Here is a 13,414-nt window from a genome sequence, read left to right as displayed (position 1 = left end):
TCAAGACTCTTGAAAGTCTAGAAAACCTATGTGATCTATCTTTATAACCTTTTCAGTGCAATTATCAAAGCATCAGACACATTCTGGAAGATTTCAGATGTGTATTGTTCGAATACCAGTATCTTGAATGTATACGCCAGAAATTTCAACTTGTAAGATTCGATTCTTGTTTGGACTGATTACCTAGTTGAATTTTTTTCCCGAAGTTTGTCTCTAACTGTAAAGCGAATGTGAGGTAACAACATGACGAATCCTTGGTCTCATATCACCAAATACCATATCACTGTTACAAAGTCCATCGACACTAAAGTATCTAATAATTGAAATAGTGTCGTGAAATAATAGACTAGAAAAACAATATGCTGTTTAAATGTATAATAGTGGAAAAAAAACCGGACCGACCCTTGTAGCTGATTTTAGAGCCTTGTTCACTCCAGAGCACGATAGACTGGTAATTAAGACTTTCGTGATTCGAATTCTGCCTGGGAAGGAAACATTTTTTCGTTTCTTATTCAAATTTATTCCTAATACTTTACGATTGCAGTGATATTTTACTACTCAATTAACTTATTGTTATCAGAAATGAATTTTTCCAGCAATCGAAAAATATTGGGAATAAGTTTGAATAAGGAACAAAATAAAGTTTCCTTCCCAGGCAGGATTCGAACCACGAAAGTCTTAGTTACCAGTCTATCGTGCTCTGGAGTGAACAAGGCACTGAAATCAGCTACAAGGGTCGGTCCGGTTTTTTTTGCCACTACTGTACAAGTCCGTAAAAATAGGTGATTAAGTCTGAAGTATTTTATTACGATCGTGTGACAAAAATGTTCCAGATACAATATTATTATCTAGAGTTCACACATTTTAAAGGTTCAATATTTACAACACTTAAATTATATTGCAGGAAAATTAAGGGGGGGGGGATGTGAAAAAATTGGGGCTAACAATAAATGTAAACAAAACGAAATAATTTTTTTTAACTAATGGCGGGTATTTCCACTTGCGTCATTCGCCCATATGAAGCCAGTTATGTAAACCAATTTACCGACAGAGTCGTTACCCAGGGTGCGCCACAAGTGGCTGGTCTACACTACAGCCGCGATGAGATGATTATGGAGATTTGTTGAGATGCCACAGGGGAACCGGAGCTTCCCGTAGGAAATCCCTGTGGTACCTGGACCACTGGCTTGCCCAACACAAGTTATAACTCGGGGTTACACCGGAGATCGCACCCGGGTCTACAGGATTATAAGTCCAGTGCTCTAGCCGTGAGACCGCGGCTACAAAACCAAAGAAGTGGAATAATTGAAATTTGAAAATGGGGAAGTACCTTGTACAGAACACACTGTCTTGTTTTAGCATGAAATTAGATGAATTTGAAAGTAATTGATTAGAAATTAAAAATTGAATCATCCAAACTAAAGTGCTTCTTGGTGAAGTAAAAGCAAAACAAAGATTATAACATTATAAACAAAAATATTATATTGCATAGCATCCTTGCATGTGAGTGAGAGTTATGGCAATTATAAACCAGGGAAACAAAGAAAATTCTATGTAAAATTGTAGACATTTTGATGAGATCAGCAATAAAATCCAGCCTAATGAAAATTAAAAATCAAGCTATAAAAGCAATTATGGGAATGAAATTAATCCGGATATTTTGAAAGTCATTGAAAGGAAAAAAAAAGCTCCATTATTCTGGACATATGAAAATGATGTCGAAAGAAGGACTGTCTAAATTAATAATGGAATGGGCGCCAGGGGAAAGAAATAAAATAGAACGTCCAAAAAAGACTTGGCATGTGGAAAGGATTGAAGCAGCAGTAAAGACAAGAAATTCAAAGGACCAGAGAGTGGAAAGAGAGGAATGGCGTTTGTGTACTGAACGATGGCGACAACTGTTATGAAACCTCTTATAATAGACCTATGTGCAAATTACAGAGTCATTAAAATATATAGCTGCCGCATATATGAAATATGCTCCTGGAGAAATGACATTGCATTGGCCCGTAGCCGGGTTACGCGTTCTTACCTACTCTACTCCTTTTGTTTTCTTACTCCATTCCTTTATTTCACTATTTATTCTTTTCTTTCATCATTTTTTTCTTTCTTTCTTCATTGCTTCAGTTCTCTCTTCTTCTTTTCTTCTTCATGTCTCCATTTTCTCCATTTCTTTATTTCTGTATTTCTTCTCTTCTTTCTTCGTTCTTCCTCTCTTGCTCCATTTCTTGATTTCTCTATTTCTTCTTTACATTTTTCGCACTTCATTTCTATCTCCATTTTCATTGCTCCATTTCTTCTTTCTTTTTTTCTTTTTTCCTTTCTCGCTACATTTCTTGATTTCTTTATTTCTTCTTTTCTTTTTGACGTACGAGTATTATTTCTTTCCCCATTTCTTGTTTGCTGTATTTCTTCTCTTTCCACTTTCGCTTTCTTCATACATTTCCTGATTTCTCTATTTCTTCTTTTCGTTTAGGTATTCGCCCTCTTTCTCCTTCTTTCATAATTTCAGTTTTGTGTTCTTTCTAATTTCCTAATTTATCTGTATCTTCTTTTATGTTCTCAGTTTTTCTTTCTTTCTACGTTTCTTGATTTCTTTATTCCTTCTTTTACTTTTTAAATTTTCTTTCATTCTCCATTTCTTAACCCTTAAATTTGCAAAGTATCCTATAGGATACAACAGGTTGATAGGCTGTATGCTATAATTTTAATAGTACAATAGAAAAAAATTGGAAGGAAAATTAAAATTTCACAGTACTATAATATTGTAAGACATAATATAATATATGGACATTGTGATAGTTTTTTTTACAGTCCGACACGGTTTAATAAACTAGTGTGAGAAATGAAGTTTTGCCAATTTAAGGGTTAATATCTTTATTAATTGGGTAGTTTCAAACAAGTATATTGCACGAATACGCACACATTAGTGGAACTCCAGGCTAATATTGAGCATCAAATAAGATTAATTTCAGTTGATGAGATTAATCGAGTAACAACATATTATCGCAGTATCAAGCTTGTATACTAGCGAAAGGACAACGCTTTCAACATCTACTGCAAGGTAGGCCTAGGTTTCATAATCAATTCCTGCTTCCGCCTTTGTAGGCAGCATTTTACCGGCTAATGCTCAACCCGTCACCCGGGAGTCAGATCCTGTGCCTCGGCAGCCATATATATTAAGGACTCTGCATATTTATATCTTAGTGTTAATTTTCTGTCTTAAGTTAATTTCTTAATATATAAATGAACTTCTGCACACATTACTTATTGCTACATTAATTCTTACGTAGGCCTACATATTGTAAAATATGTTTTCCTTAAGCCTAATATAAATTTCTTCAGGCTCTACAACCGTCATTGCTGGGAAACTTATGACTGTCTTTCGCGCGGGAAGTCGAGATGTTATGACTGGGTGATGACCTCTCTACTCTGAAATTTCGATCTTCATTGTCACTGTTCTGTGTTGGAGAGTGGAGTGCTACGTTCTCAGATTCGACGGACTCTCTTATTGCAGTGGGAATCGGTCTTACATCGGCCGCTGCTTGCAATACCCTGTGTCCCACCAAGGCAGTTCTGTCTAATGTCGGTAATCTGCAACATTAAAAATAAACGGTATCATTTGAACGACAAAACATTGCAATTTTGCATTTTTGTCATAGACGATTAAAAACAACCGGAATTTACGTATCGGCTCCATTGTCAAGAAGGAAAATAAAACCGAAACCTAGTTATTTGATCTCTTGTCTGTCCTGGACAATACACTGCGGCAACTGAACTAACAGATAGCTTTCTCTTTCCTTACCTCTCTGACGTTGGAGTTGATTTGTGCAGATATTTTGCAACGATGTAGCCTTTGTATAGCGGTACTCTTTACTAAGCACATCGGTTTATCCGTTATAGATAGATTGATTTCACGAGGGATGGATCCGGTAAGGATTCCTTTATTTAGGTCGAAAGTTACCCATTTATGCTCTTATAGGGGTTAAGGGAAAACCCCTGAAAACCAGGTAACTTTTCTCAGTTAGGATTTGAACCCGGGTCCGCTCGCCACACGGTCAGGAATGCTAACCGTGACTCTACAGCGGTGAACTCACCATTTATACTTGCCAAAATTTTCTAATTTTCCTTACAAGAGTGGCTGCGAAGAGGGTAAAAGACAGATGGGGACTAAAAACGAATCCCATGACATTATCTAGCTTGTTTTATAAATATGTTTGATTATTTTAGCTTAAAAATACTTACACAATTTTATGGAACTTCTCTGCGGGTTCGGTTGGATCATTCATGACTTCACATAGAAAAGAAACATTGTATATTTGTTATAATGTCTTAAAATAGTCAATGAGGTCAAGTTAATAACATGCTTCACAATTAATCATACAATACTCGTTAAAATGGTAAAATATTAAGTGTTCAAATAGCTGTGATATTTATTTTATAATTTTAGTGACTATTTTATTATTTCATATAAAGTTCGGTAGTATATACTATTACACATTTCAAATGTTTACTAAATGTAGACCTACTTCATATTAATAACATACACACATATTCTACACATACGAGTATAATTCTTTATATAGGTACAAGTAATTACCAGGGAACGAAACTTGTTGCCCGATGGGAGAGAGGCAAGTGGTTTCAGGTTAACTTTACTGTGTTGTAGAGTCCATCTACTATGTACATTAGAAGGTGGCACGGGTCCTACTTCGTTGAACTACTGTGCCTTAGTTGTTCACTATTTACTTGCTTTGTGTTGTAGTCGACGAGTAACTTTTTTAATTGGTTATTTCACGATGCTTCATCAACTGTGATGAGTAACGTACATCATGAGCTAGAGACCATAGAATTCCGTATTCATTTCGAAAAAAAATCATGATAAAAATTTTATATTTCTCGTTTTATCGCCAATTAAATGTAAGATAATAGCAATAATTTCTCATAAATTGGAAATAGATTTTCACGTGAAAAAATAGCCCTATATTACGCGTTAATTACTTACTTATGACTTTCAAGTAGGTCCATTGCCGCCCTCACATAAGCCCGCCATCGGTCCCTATCCTGAGTAAGATGAATCCAGGATCTTTATTATATCTCACCTCCCTCAAATCCATTTATATTACGCATTAGGCGTCAAAATAATGAAAAAAAAAGGTTCCATATATCAATTTATTCAACAGATGCACCAGGAACCCAGACACATTTCAACACGGCAGGTGTAAATTCAGAGTAATTCAACATGAGCGCTCGTAATACTTCAATCACGTCAATTTTAACATTCAAACTGACAAATGGTACAGTGCAATCAGTACTTTTTATGTCCTTAAAGTAATGCATTGCTTTAAGCCTTTCTGTGAGTGTATTAACATTATTAACGTTTATCTGTACATTATTTTCTGAGTTGAATAAGTCATTTAAATTTACAAATAATCAATATGAATAATGTAACTCTTATTTTTCAGTTTTCTAAATCACTAGTTTATTGACATGTTTAAATAATTTTTATATTTCAGTCTTTAAGTCCAAACTGAAATGGTTAATTAATTTTCCTACCGACTCATCTACATTCATTCTAAGCTTCATGCTATTATCGGGAAATCTGTGGTCTCTGCTATCCCTCTCCGCTCTGACCATGACTACTCACGCGCAAGTAAACAAACCCGTACTATAGTCAAGAAATAGCAAACCTGTTTTATAAGGCAACAAGTTTCGCTTCCTGGTAATTACATATTTTATTTTACTTATAAGAAGCTTTTGTTTTTCGAAGTACTTACTGAAAACGTCGTCGTCCCCAATCATATCCTCGTCTTTTCTTTCATTACTCGCCATTTAATCCCAAAATTGTTGACCAGTTAGATACTGAAATCTGAAAAATATATGAAAAATAAATATACTTCCATAAATATAGAATATCATTAGCCGTGCAACATATAGATAATTGAAGTAATGAACTATTTTATATTTGGGATATCTTCCTATCATATCTCACTTCGTTCATAGTTACTATAGTCTATCAAAAATCAGAACTGCTCATGTTGTATATACTGACCGAAATGCTCAGAGTAAAAGGCAAGAAAGAGTTCTTTATTTTTCATTTTTCCTTTCTATTTCGAACTTTTACTTCAGACTTTATAGCAAAGTTGTGACGTACTCTAATTCCTTTTTTAATAATACAAGACAATGCCTCATACAATGTGAAATTGTCCATAAAAATGATCTGTATTATTGAAAAACGAAAGTTTCTTATGGCAAACGCACAAAAAATGTGGTGGAGAATAATATTGTGTTTGTCGAATAAATTAGAAATGGTAAACATGCATAAATGAGATAGAGTAAAGGTTGGTAATATTGTGATATGAGTAATATTGTGATAGTTCGTTTTGAGAATTTATTACAATTTTACTGAGCGAGAGAAAGATCGGTTTTTTGCGTCGACGTATTAAGGGAATGTTCGTGGACAAGTTTCTGCACAAAACCAGTCCTTCTCTCTCTCAGTAAAATTGTAATAAATTCTCAAAAACAACTATCACAATATTACTCAATCACAATATTACCAACCTTTACCATGCTTTGTTTAGCATATGTCGCTAATTTTGCATCGTTTGCATTTATGCTTTTTGTATTTGTATCTGTAATTTTATTTCTGTTTCTTATTTGCTTCTACTCTCTGCATTTGTTTCTTGTGTACAGAATGTGGTGTGGTAGAGAAGGTCTGATGGCCTCAACTCCGCCAGATTAAATAAATAAATAAATAAATAATTTTTTATCAATATGCAATATTAAATGTCGCTAACAAGGCGCGTATATATATATATATATATATATATATATATATATATATATATATATATATATATATATATATATAATATTTTTGATATCAGCAGGCTACGGTTACTCAAAAACGTGAGCGAATCGGAATAATATGTTACAGCATTTCATAAATTATTTTTTGTATAGTATTATAACTTCTGTTATAGGAATAATTTTAAAGGAAAAGAATTCTGATCCTGCGAAAATCGATTTAGAAATTCTTTACGCAAATATGTTTGCAGCCTCCTGGATAAAAAAAAAAAGAAATACGGTTTGGGCGCGCTGCGCTGTTTTGTCTGTGTACGGCGGTTTATCCTAACTATTGGGAGGATTTTCATATTCCGTATATACGAAACACTTTATTTGAAAATTTTTAACAGGGAATATAGCATTTAGCAGAAATTTAATAGGTCTTTATCTAAATTCAAAAACACAAATTGTCTACAAACATGACATAATTTCTTCACCATCTATTGCTTGTAACTAACACAGAAATTCAGTAGAATCTCTTTCAATATATGCTACTGTTTATGCGACTAGACTACCATGTGATTTGTGTTTTTAAATATCCCGTGCCTTAAATTTCAAAGTTGGTTTGCCTGTGTTTATGTTGGCTAGCTTGTACTCATAACAGCGGCAGACTTTCAGGGGAGGCGAGGGAGGCCGCGCCTCCCCTAATATTTTACCAGAACACAATATGGCAGTAATAATTTCAGCTGAGTTAAGATCACAGACAAGTTACAGCAAATGACGAACATTTTTCCTTTTATATTAATTTTACTATTCACTACGACTAAGATGTACTGTAAGTTACGTAAAATCGATCACATCCAGCGGGTGATGCCCGCTCACTATACTGTAGATAGTACAAGTAATTCGTACTGAAAAATAACTGATAGCGCTGTAACCTGTATAGTCGACATCTAGCAGCCTGCAGTGTCTATGCGAGAGCGGGAGAGAGGAGTCCGCTACATGACGCTACTCCCCGGTAACCATGACAACAGCAGTTCAACCAATAAGATAGCTGGTTAGAAGAATGTTTAAACTTGTTAGAACGCGCGAGGGGAGCCGATTTGGAGACGTCCTACCCACCGCTGACATCTGTACTGCTTATAGTCACGGCTGGTTTCGGCTGTATTGGGAAGCTCTCTCTCTCTTTCTCTCTTCTTGGTTTTAGAAAATTGAGTCACGTGTTGTTAGTTTTCTCTCCCTGCGTAAATCTTTTCATTTATGTTGTTAGATTTTCTCTTGTTTGCGGGTGTTCTTGTTATTTTATTCTTTTGTGTTACAAGTTGTATTTACTTATACAGTATTTTAAATATATCGAGAGTTTAGAAACAAATGCAGATTTGTGTCCAGCTTCTTCTATTAGCAGTTATTCAGTATGTTGTGACCTATTCGATCGATTTGCGAAGAAAGAGGAACGTCGAGTTAATTTGCTGTAAAATTAGACTATGTAATAGGAATGAGCAAGCCCCGGATTCTTAGGTTCGAATCAATTTTGTTGCTACCTCCTTACTCTCGAAATATTGTTTTTCTTATTCGTTTTATGTAGCAAAGCGTAACATTCTTAAATTAAATATGACCTAAAAAGACCTAATTCGTAGGTTAGGACTTGGAGTGTCCTAAAGAGAGGCAATCTTTACCAAGCCGTTGTTATATATTAATATTATGTTGTTTATTTTTATTTTTTCCCAGTAAAATCATATAAATTCCTAAATATAAGATTTACAATCCTAAAACATAAATTGGAAAACCTAATTTTAATTTCTTAAAGCCTATGGGTGCTATTCATAGACATTTTGCTAGCCTGTGCTACGAGCGTGCTAAACTGGCCCCGGCTTTCGACTGATTACTTGTACAGGATTCATATCAATTCATATCGCTAACACAGGTTTATGAATACGAAAAACGTTAGTTCGCTGATCATCGATCGCAAGCCCGCGCTAAGAATGTCTATGAATATGGACCTTAAACTTCTGTGCTTGGTAATGAGGTACGTCACAGGCCTTATATTTTTATATTCTCATCATTCACGTCTTGGCCTCCCCAACTTTCAAACCCACCGTCCGCTACTAACTCATGAGAGAATGCCATTGGTCAAGTATACACAAATAACATCCGAATGCGTATTATCGACTTTACGTATCGTTATTGACATACATTATCAATATGCATAGCGTTTCCGTTCTCGGTTTATTGTGAATAAAAAATCGTGACGTTCACGTTCTTCGCTTCCCGTTCTCATTCTCGTACTCGTTCCCGGTTTATGTGGACCAACCTTTAGTACCGGTGGAACGAAATTTACCTGTATATTTAAAGAAAGTAGAATATTTTGGGAGAACCATCTTGCCTACTACAAGTTACATTCTCGCCAAAATCGGAGATCGAACCGTTGTTATCAGAACGATAAACCCGTATTCTACACTGTATTCCGAATCTCACCGGACCGGTGGACAACAATGACGTCACGCTGCAGCGAAATAGGAACAAAACTGCTGGAAGGTTCGATGGCTATCATGGCTGCTGTACAATTTGTTGTCTGTGCTACGCTAGCAAGATTTTGCGAAATTTCCGTACCCTCATCTCATTCAAAGAAAAGATAGAATGAACAGTTCATTTCTTCAACCAGTAGTTGTTCGCTCATAAGCCATTAACATATTGTTTTTACGTTGTGCTCATTACAAACAATACAGCAGAACCAAAGCAGAACACACCGCCATGACACAACAGTGCACGATGTCATTCGTCTGCTGATTCCCGCCCTGTACAAGAACCAATCAGATTCACTGATGGCGGCAGATGAAGACTGCCACCACCTCTGCAAGCTGATAGAACCGGTGCGACACCGGTGAAGCATCAGTAACGTCATCGTTGAAATTTGGAACAGCGTGATGCCTTCAGATTGCTCGGAGCTGAGATTCGGAATACGCTCCTAGTGAGCTGTCTGAGTGGCGGAAAAGACGATGAGCGTGAACTTTGAAATTAATGCATAGGAAATCCTTTTAAATGTGTCCGCTTTCAGCTTGGAAGAGTAAAGGATGTGGTGTTGGGGTACTCGCGTAAACAGGAAACGGTTTCAGTGGAAGATAATCGGTACTTTACTGAGAAAATAATGTACTCTTTGTCTTGTGTAGCTTGTGTGATTCTCTGTACGTACCAATAGTGAAAATGACTATAAGGAAAAGTGTATTTTAATACTATTGATCCTCAAGAAAGGATTAACGTGAAAAAGTTCGTATTCAGTTACGAAGAAGAAAAGATAATTTTTGCAGTAATTTTAAATGTACAAGAAATTTAACTCAAATAGCTTGACTTACAACAAAGGACATAAACAAATAAAATAAATCTTCCCATGGTACCTATATACAATACATAAAATCACAATTAATAATAACAATTACAAGTTGAATAAATCTGTCAGAGATATAATAAAGAATAACAATTATCTCTTTCTTCATATAGATGTTGCAGTCCATTCTCAATGTCCACGTCTGTTTTTTAAATGCAACTTCAATCCTAAGATATTTTTATATCAGTGTCTTTTTCCCCAATGGCTGCTTCACTTTACAAGATATGCAGTTCTTTGAATTCCAATTTGAATGTCATTGTTTCGCATAAAATTTAATTTTAGGATCTATGTTCATTAGACATTTTTGTTTTGATGAGTAGTACCACCTATCAGAATATTGAATGTATTTCTTTTAATGGATATCACATTGAGCATCTCCTCTGATGTTGAACAAGTACTTATATTTCGGAAAATATTAAATTTAGTACCCATGTTTATTAGCTTACGCTATATTACCGGAAGTTTGTATAACCACACAATTTAAGTAACTGAGACCAATATGGATAACTCCGCTTCTATTCGTAATATTATTAGCCTAAATAATTTCGTTACGGACTGTAAAAATCATAAAAACACAAGATTAATAAAACATCACTTACAATGAGTGTAAATTTACTCAAATTCAAACAATTTTAACGTAGAACGTTTAAGTGAGCGTCTATCCGGGAAAAATGTCCGTTAACATTTCTGTTATACACTACGCAGATCTTGCTCCTCAGTGGAAGCTCATCCAACTCGCAATATATCATTGCTATTTAGCGGCAACGGACCGATGTCACCCGCAACGTTATATTACAGAAAAAATAAATTAACTTTGAATATCATCGTACACCCCTTTGGTGATTTGGTGCATAAGTGAAATATTAAAATAAAATAACAAATTAAATTATCTCTCTTTTTTAAATGTATTACACTAGGAAAAACTAATGTTTGGAAGACAACAATAATGATGATGATGATGATAATAATAATAATAATGATAATGATAATAATAGTTATAATATTATTAATAATAACTCCATCGTAAAAATAAAAATTCTTACAACCAGCATCATCTTCACCACCTTATCATCATTACTACCACAATCACCATCACCAGCATCAATATTACCATAATTATTACCAGTCATCACTAGCACCTTTTTTCTAGCATTAAATCCATTCTCCCCCTGAGCACGAGTTCTCCTCTTTCAGGGGCGAGCTAAAGTTTTTTCTATATATAATATGTGTTATGTTATAATTATTAGCAAAATAATAAATAAATAAATAAATTTGGTCTCTTACAATTTAAACTTTTGATTTTATTTTATTTTTATTTTAGTTGGTTATTTAACGACGCTGTATCAACTAATAGGTTATTTAGCGTCGATGAGATTGGTGATAGCGAGATGATATTTGGCGAGATGAGGCCGAGCATTCGCCAGAGATTACCTTGTATTCACATTACGGTTGGGGAAAACCTCGAAAAAAACCCAACCAGGTAATCAGCCCAAGCGGGGATCGAACCCGCGCCCGAACGCAACTTCAGACCGGCAGGCAAGCGCCTTAACCGACTGAGCCACGCCGGTGGCTTAAACTTTTGATTATAATCCAATTTAAAAGAGAAATATCTGGATTTCATGGTCGTGTTTTCAGCATGATACTAGCTTTCCTCTTACGACAACACAAAAGAAACACAATGCAAATATGTACAATTACTCCTGTGTAAAATAAATCCCTTCTTCTCTGTACTGCTGAGAATTGAAGCTAGACCCATATTAGGCTATATGGGTATTAAATTTTAAAATATCATAAGCATGTCCTAACTTCAAAGACTTACCTTTTAGAAAGACAGAACTCAAGTCGTATGTCTGAAATTTTATAATAGAAAGAAAATATTTCAAATTGTTACGTTAAGATATCCTTTTAGAACTTGAGGTTACACAGAACTACTCCCAGAAGTGGTTGATGAGTAATGTCCTGTCTCTACATCTACACAAGGAAAGAGTTGGAGGAAGCAATTGCGTCGTTTCACAAACACAGAACGACTGTCTTCTATCCAATTTCCTGGATTGTTTTAAGTTTTCTAGCACGCAAATAACACTGATAATAGAATAAGCATTGTTTTGAAATTATAAAGACAACTTTTAGTAACAATTAATCGATTTCGAATTCCTTTACTTGTGCCCACATTGCATCAGCTTATGATGCTGAAGCTTGTACAATAAAATATTTATATATTTTTTTGTCGGTTAATTTCAAGGGAATAAATGATAATAAGTTAATTTCTAACCCAATTTATGCCCATAATCACGAATTAAATTAATTGTCGAGTAGGCTTTTCTCTTCACGCTCTTACGTTTGCCCAATCAAATTTAGAATTATAATTATTTAACAGGGTGAAGTTAAGATCATCAGGCCTTCTCTTCCACTTCACCATAAATCAACCAGAGATAGAAAGTCATTTGTACAGTACAATAAAATTATCATATTCAATGACATTAACTATGACACATGCTACAGATGCTAGTAATAATGTAAAATAGTACAATTTGAAAACTTAGGCCATTCGCAATGTAAAACATACAATAATACATAATAATAACGTGCAGACAGCGAAACAATATTATACATAAGAACAAATCTTAACTTAATTCCTTGAGAGACAAATAAAAGTATTAAATTAATATGTAGCACTAACTTACTACAGAATTGAGGCGCTAAGAATAACAGCGGCAGATCCCAAAGAAAGTTAATTTTGAGAAAAATGACATTTTGTGTTTGTTTTAACATTAAGACTTATTTTTTGTAGGATTTTTAAATATAGTGCTTAAAGTGTACTAGCAAATTCTTGAGCTTTTGTTATTAGTAGTTCGTCTGTTTTTCTGCTGTACCTACGGAGTATCTACCTATGTGAAAATTTAAAAAATGGGGTAATAATGAATTTTCTTTATCTATATGTCCTTATACTTACAATCTATATGTATCGAAAACTTTCATTTTTACTAAGTAAATCCCAAATGAGCAATATGACTGTCAAGTAAGAGTGTTAGTGGACGACATCATATTGACTACAACGCCATGAACTTGTAGTGGAAGCCAACGAAAGCCCACATAGTTGGATATATGACATTTATTCAGTGAGAAAGCTTTCCTTCCCACTAAGGACTAATTTTCAATGTGAAATATGAGAGCTTTGGCATATCCCAATTAATATACTTCACCATATGAAAGGTAAATGGCAGGAGTACTCAGTCATACACCTGT

General features: G+C 34.7%; 1 protein-coding gene across 1 annotated transcript; it reads right to left on the bottom strand.

The window, feature by feature from the left end:
* Positions 1-786: 786 nt before the first annotated feature.
* Positions 787-12,144, bottom strand: LOC138706461 (uncharacterized). Its single transcript, XM_069835788.1, has 4 exons — positions 11,988-12,144; positions 5,778-5,869; positions 4,246-4,291; positions 787-3,594 (listed from the first exon to the last, which is right to left on the bottom strand). The coding sequence occupies exons 2-4, from the start codon at positions 5,830-5,832 to the stop codon at positions 3,342-3,344; spliced, it is 354 nt and encodes a 117-aa protein (XP_069691889.1). The 5' UTR covers positions 5,833-5,869; positions 11,988-12,144; the 3' UTR covers positions 787-3,341.
* Positions 12,145-13,414: the final 1,270 nt, after the last annotated feature.

The sequence above is a fragment of the Periplaneta americana genome, chromosome 9, assembly GCF_040183065.1.
Source record: "Periplaneta americana isolate PAMFEO1 chromosome 9, P.americana_PAMFEO1_priV1, whole genome shotgun sequence".
Taxonomy (NCBI): domain Eukaryota; kingdom Metazoa; phylum Arthropoda; class Insecta; order Blattodea; family Blattidae; genus Periplaneta; species Periplaneta americana.
Note: the sequence above shows the minus strand (reverse complement) of the source record. Positions and strands in the feature narration are given on the sequence as shown.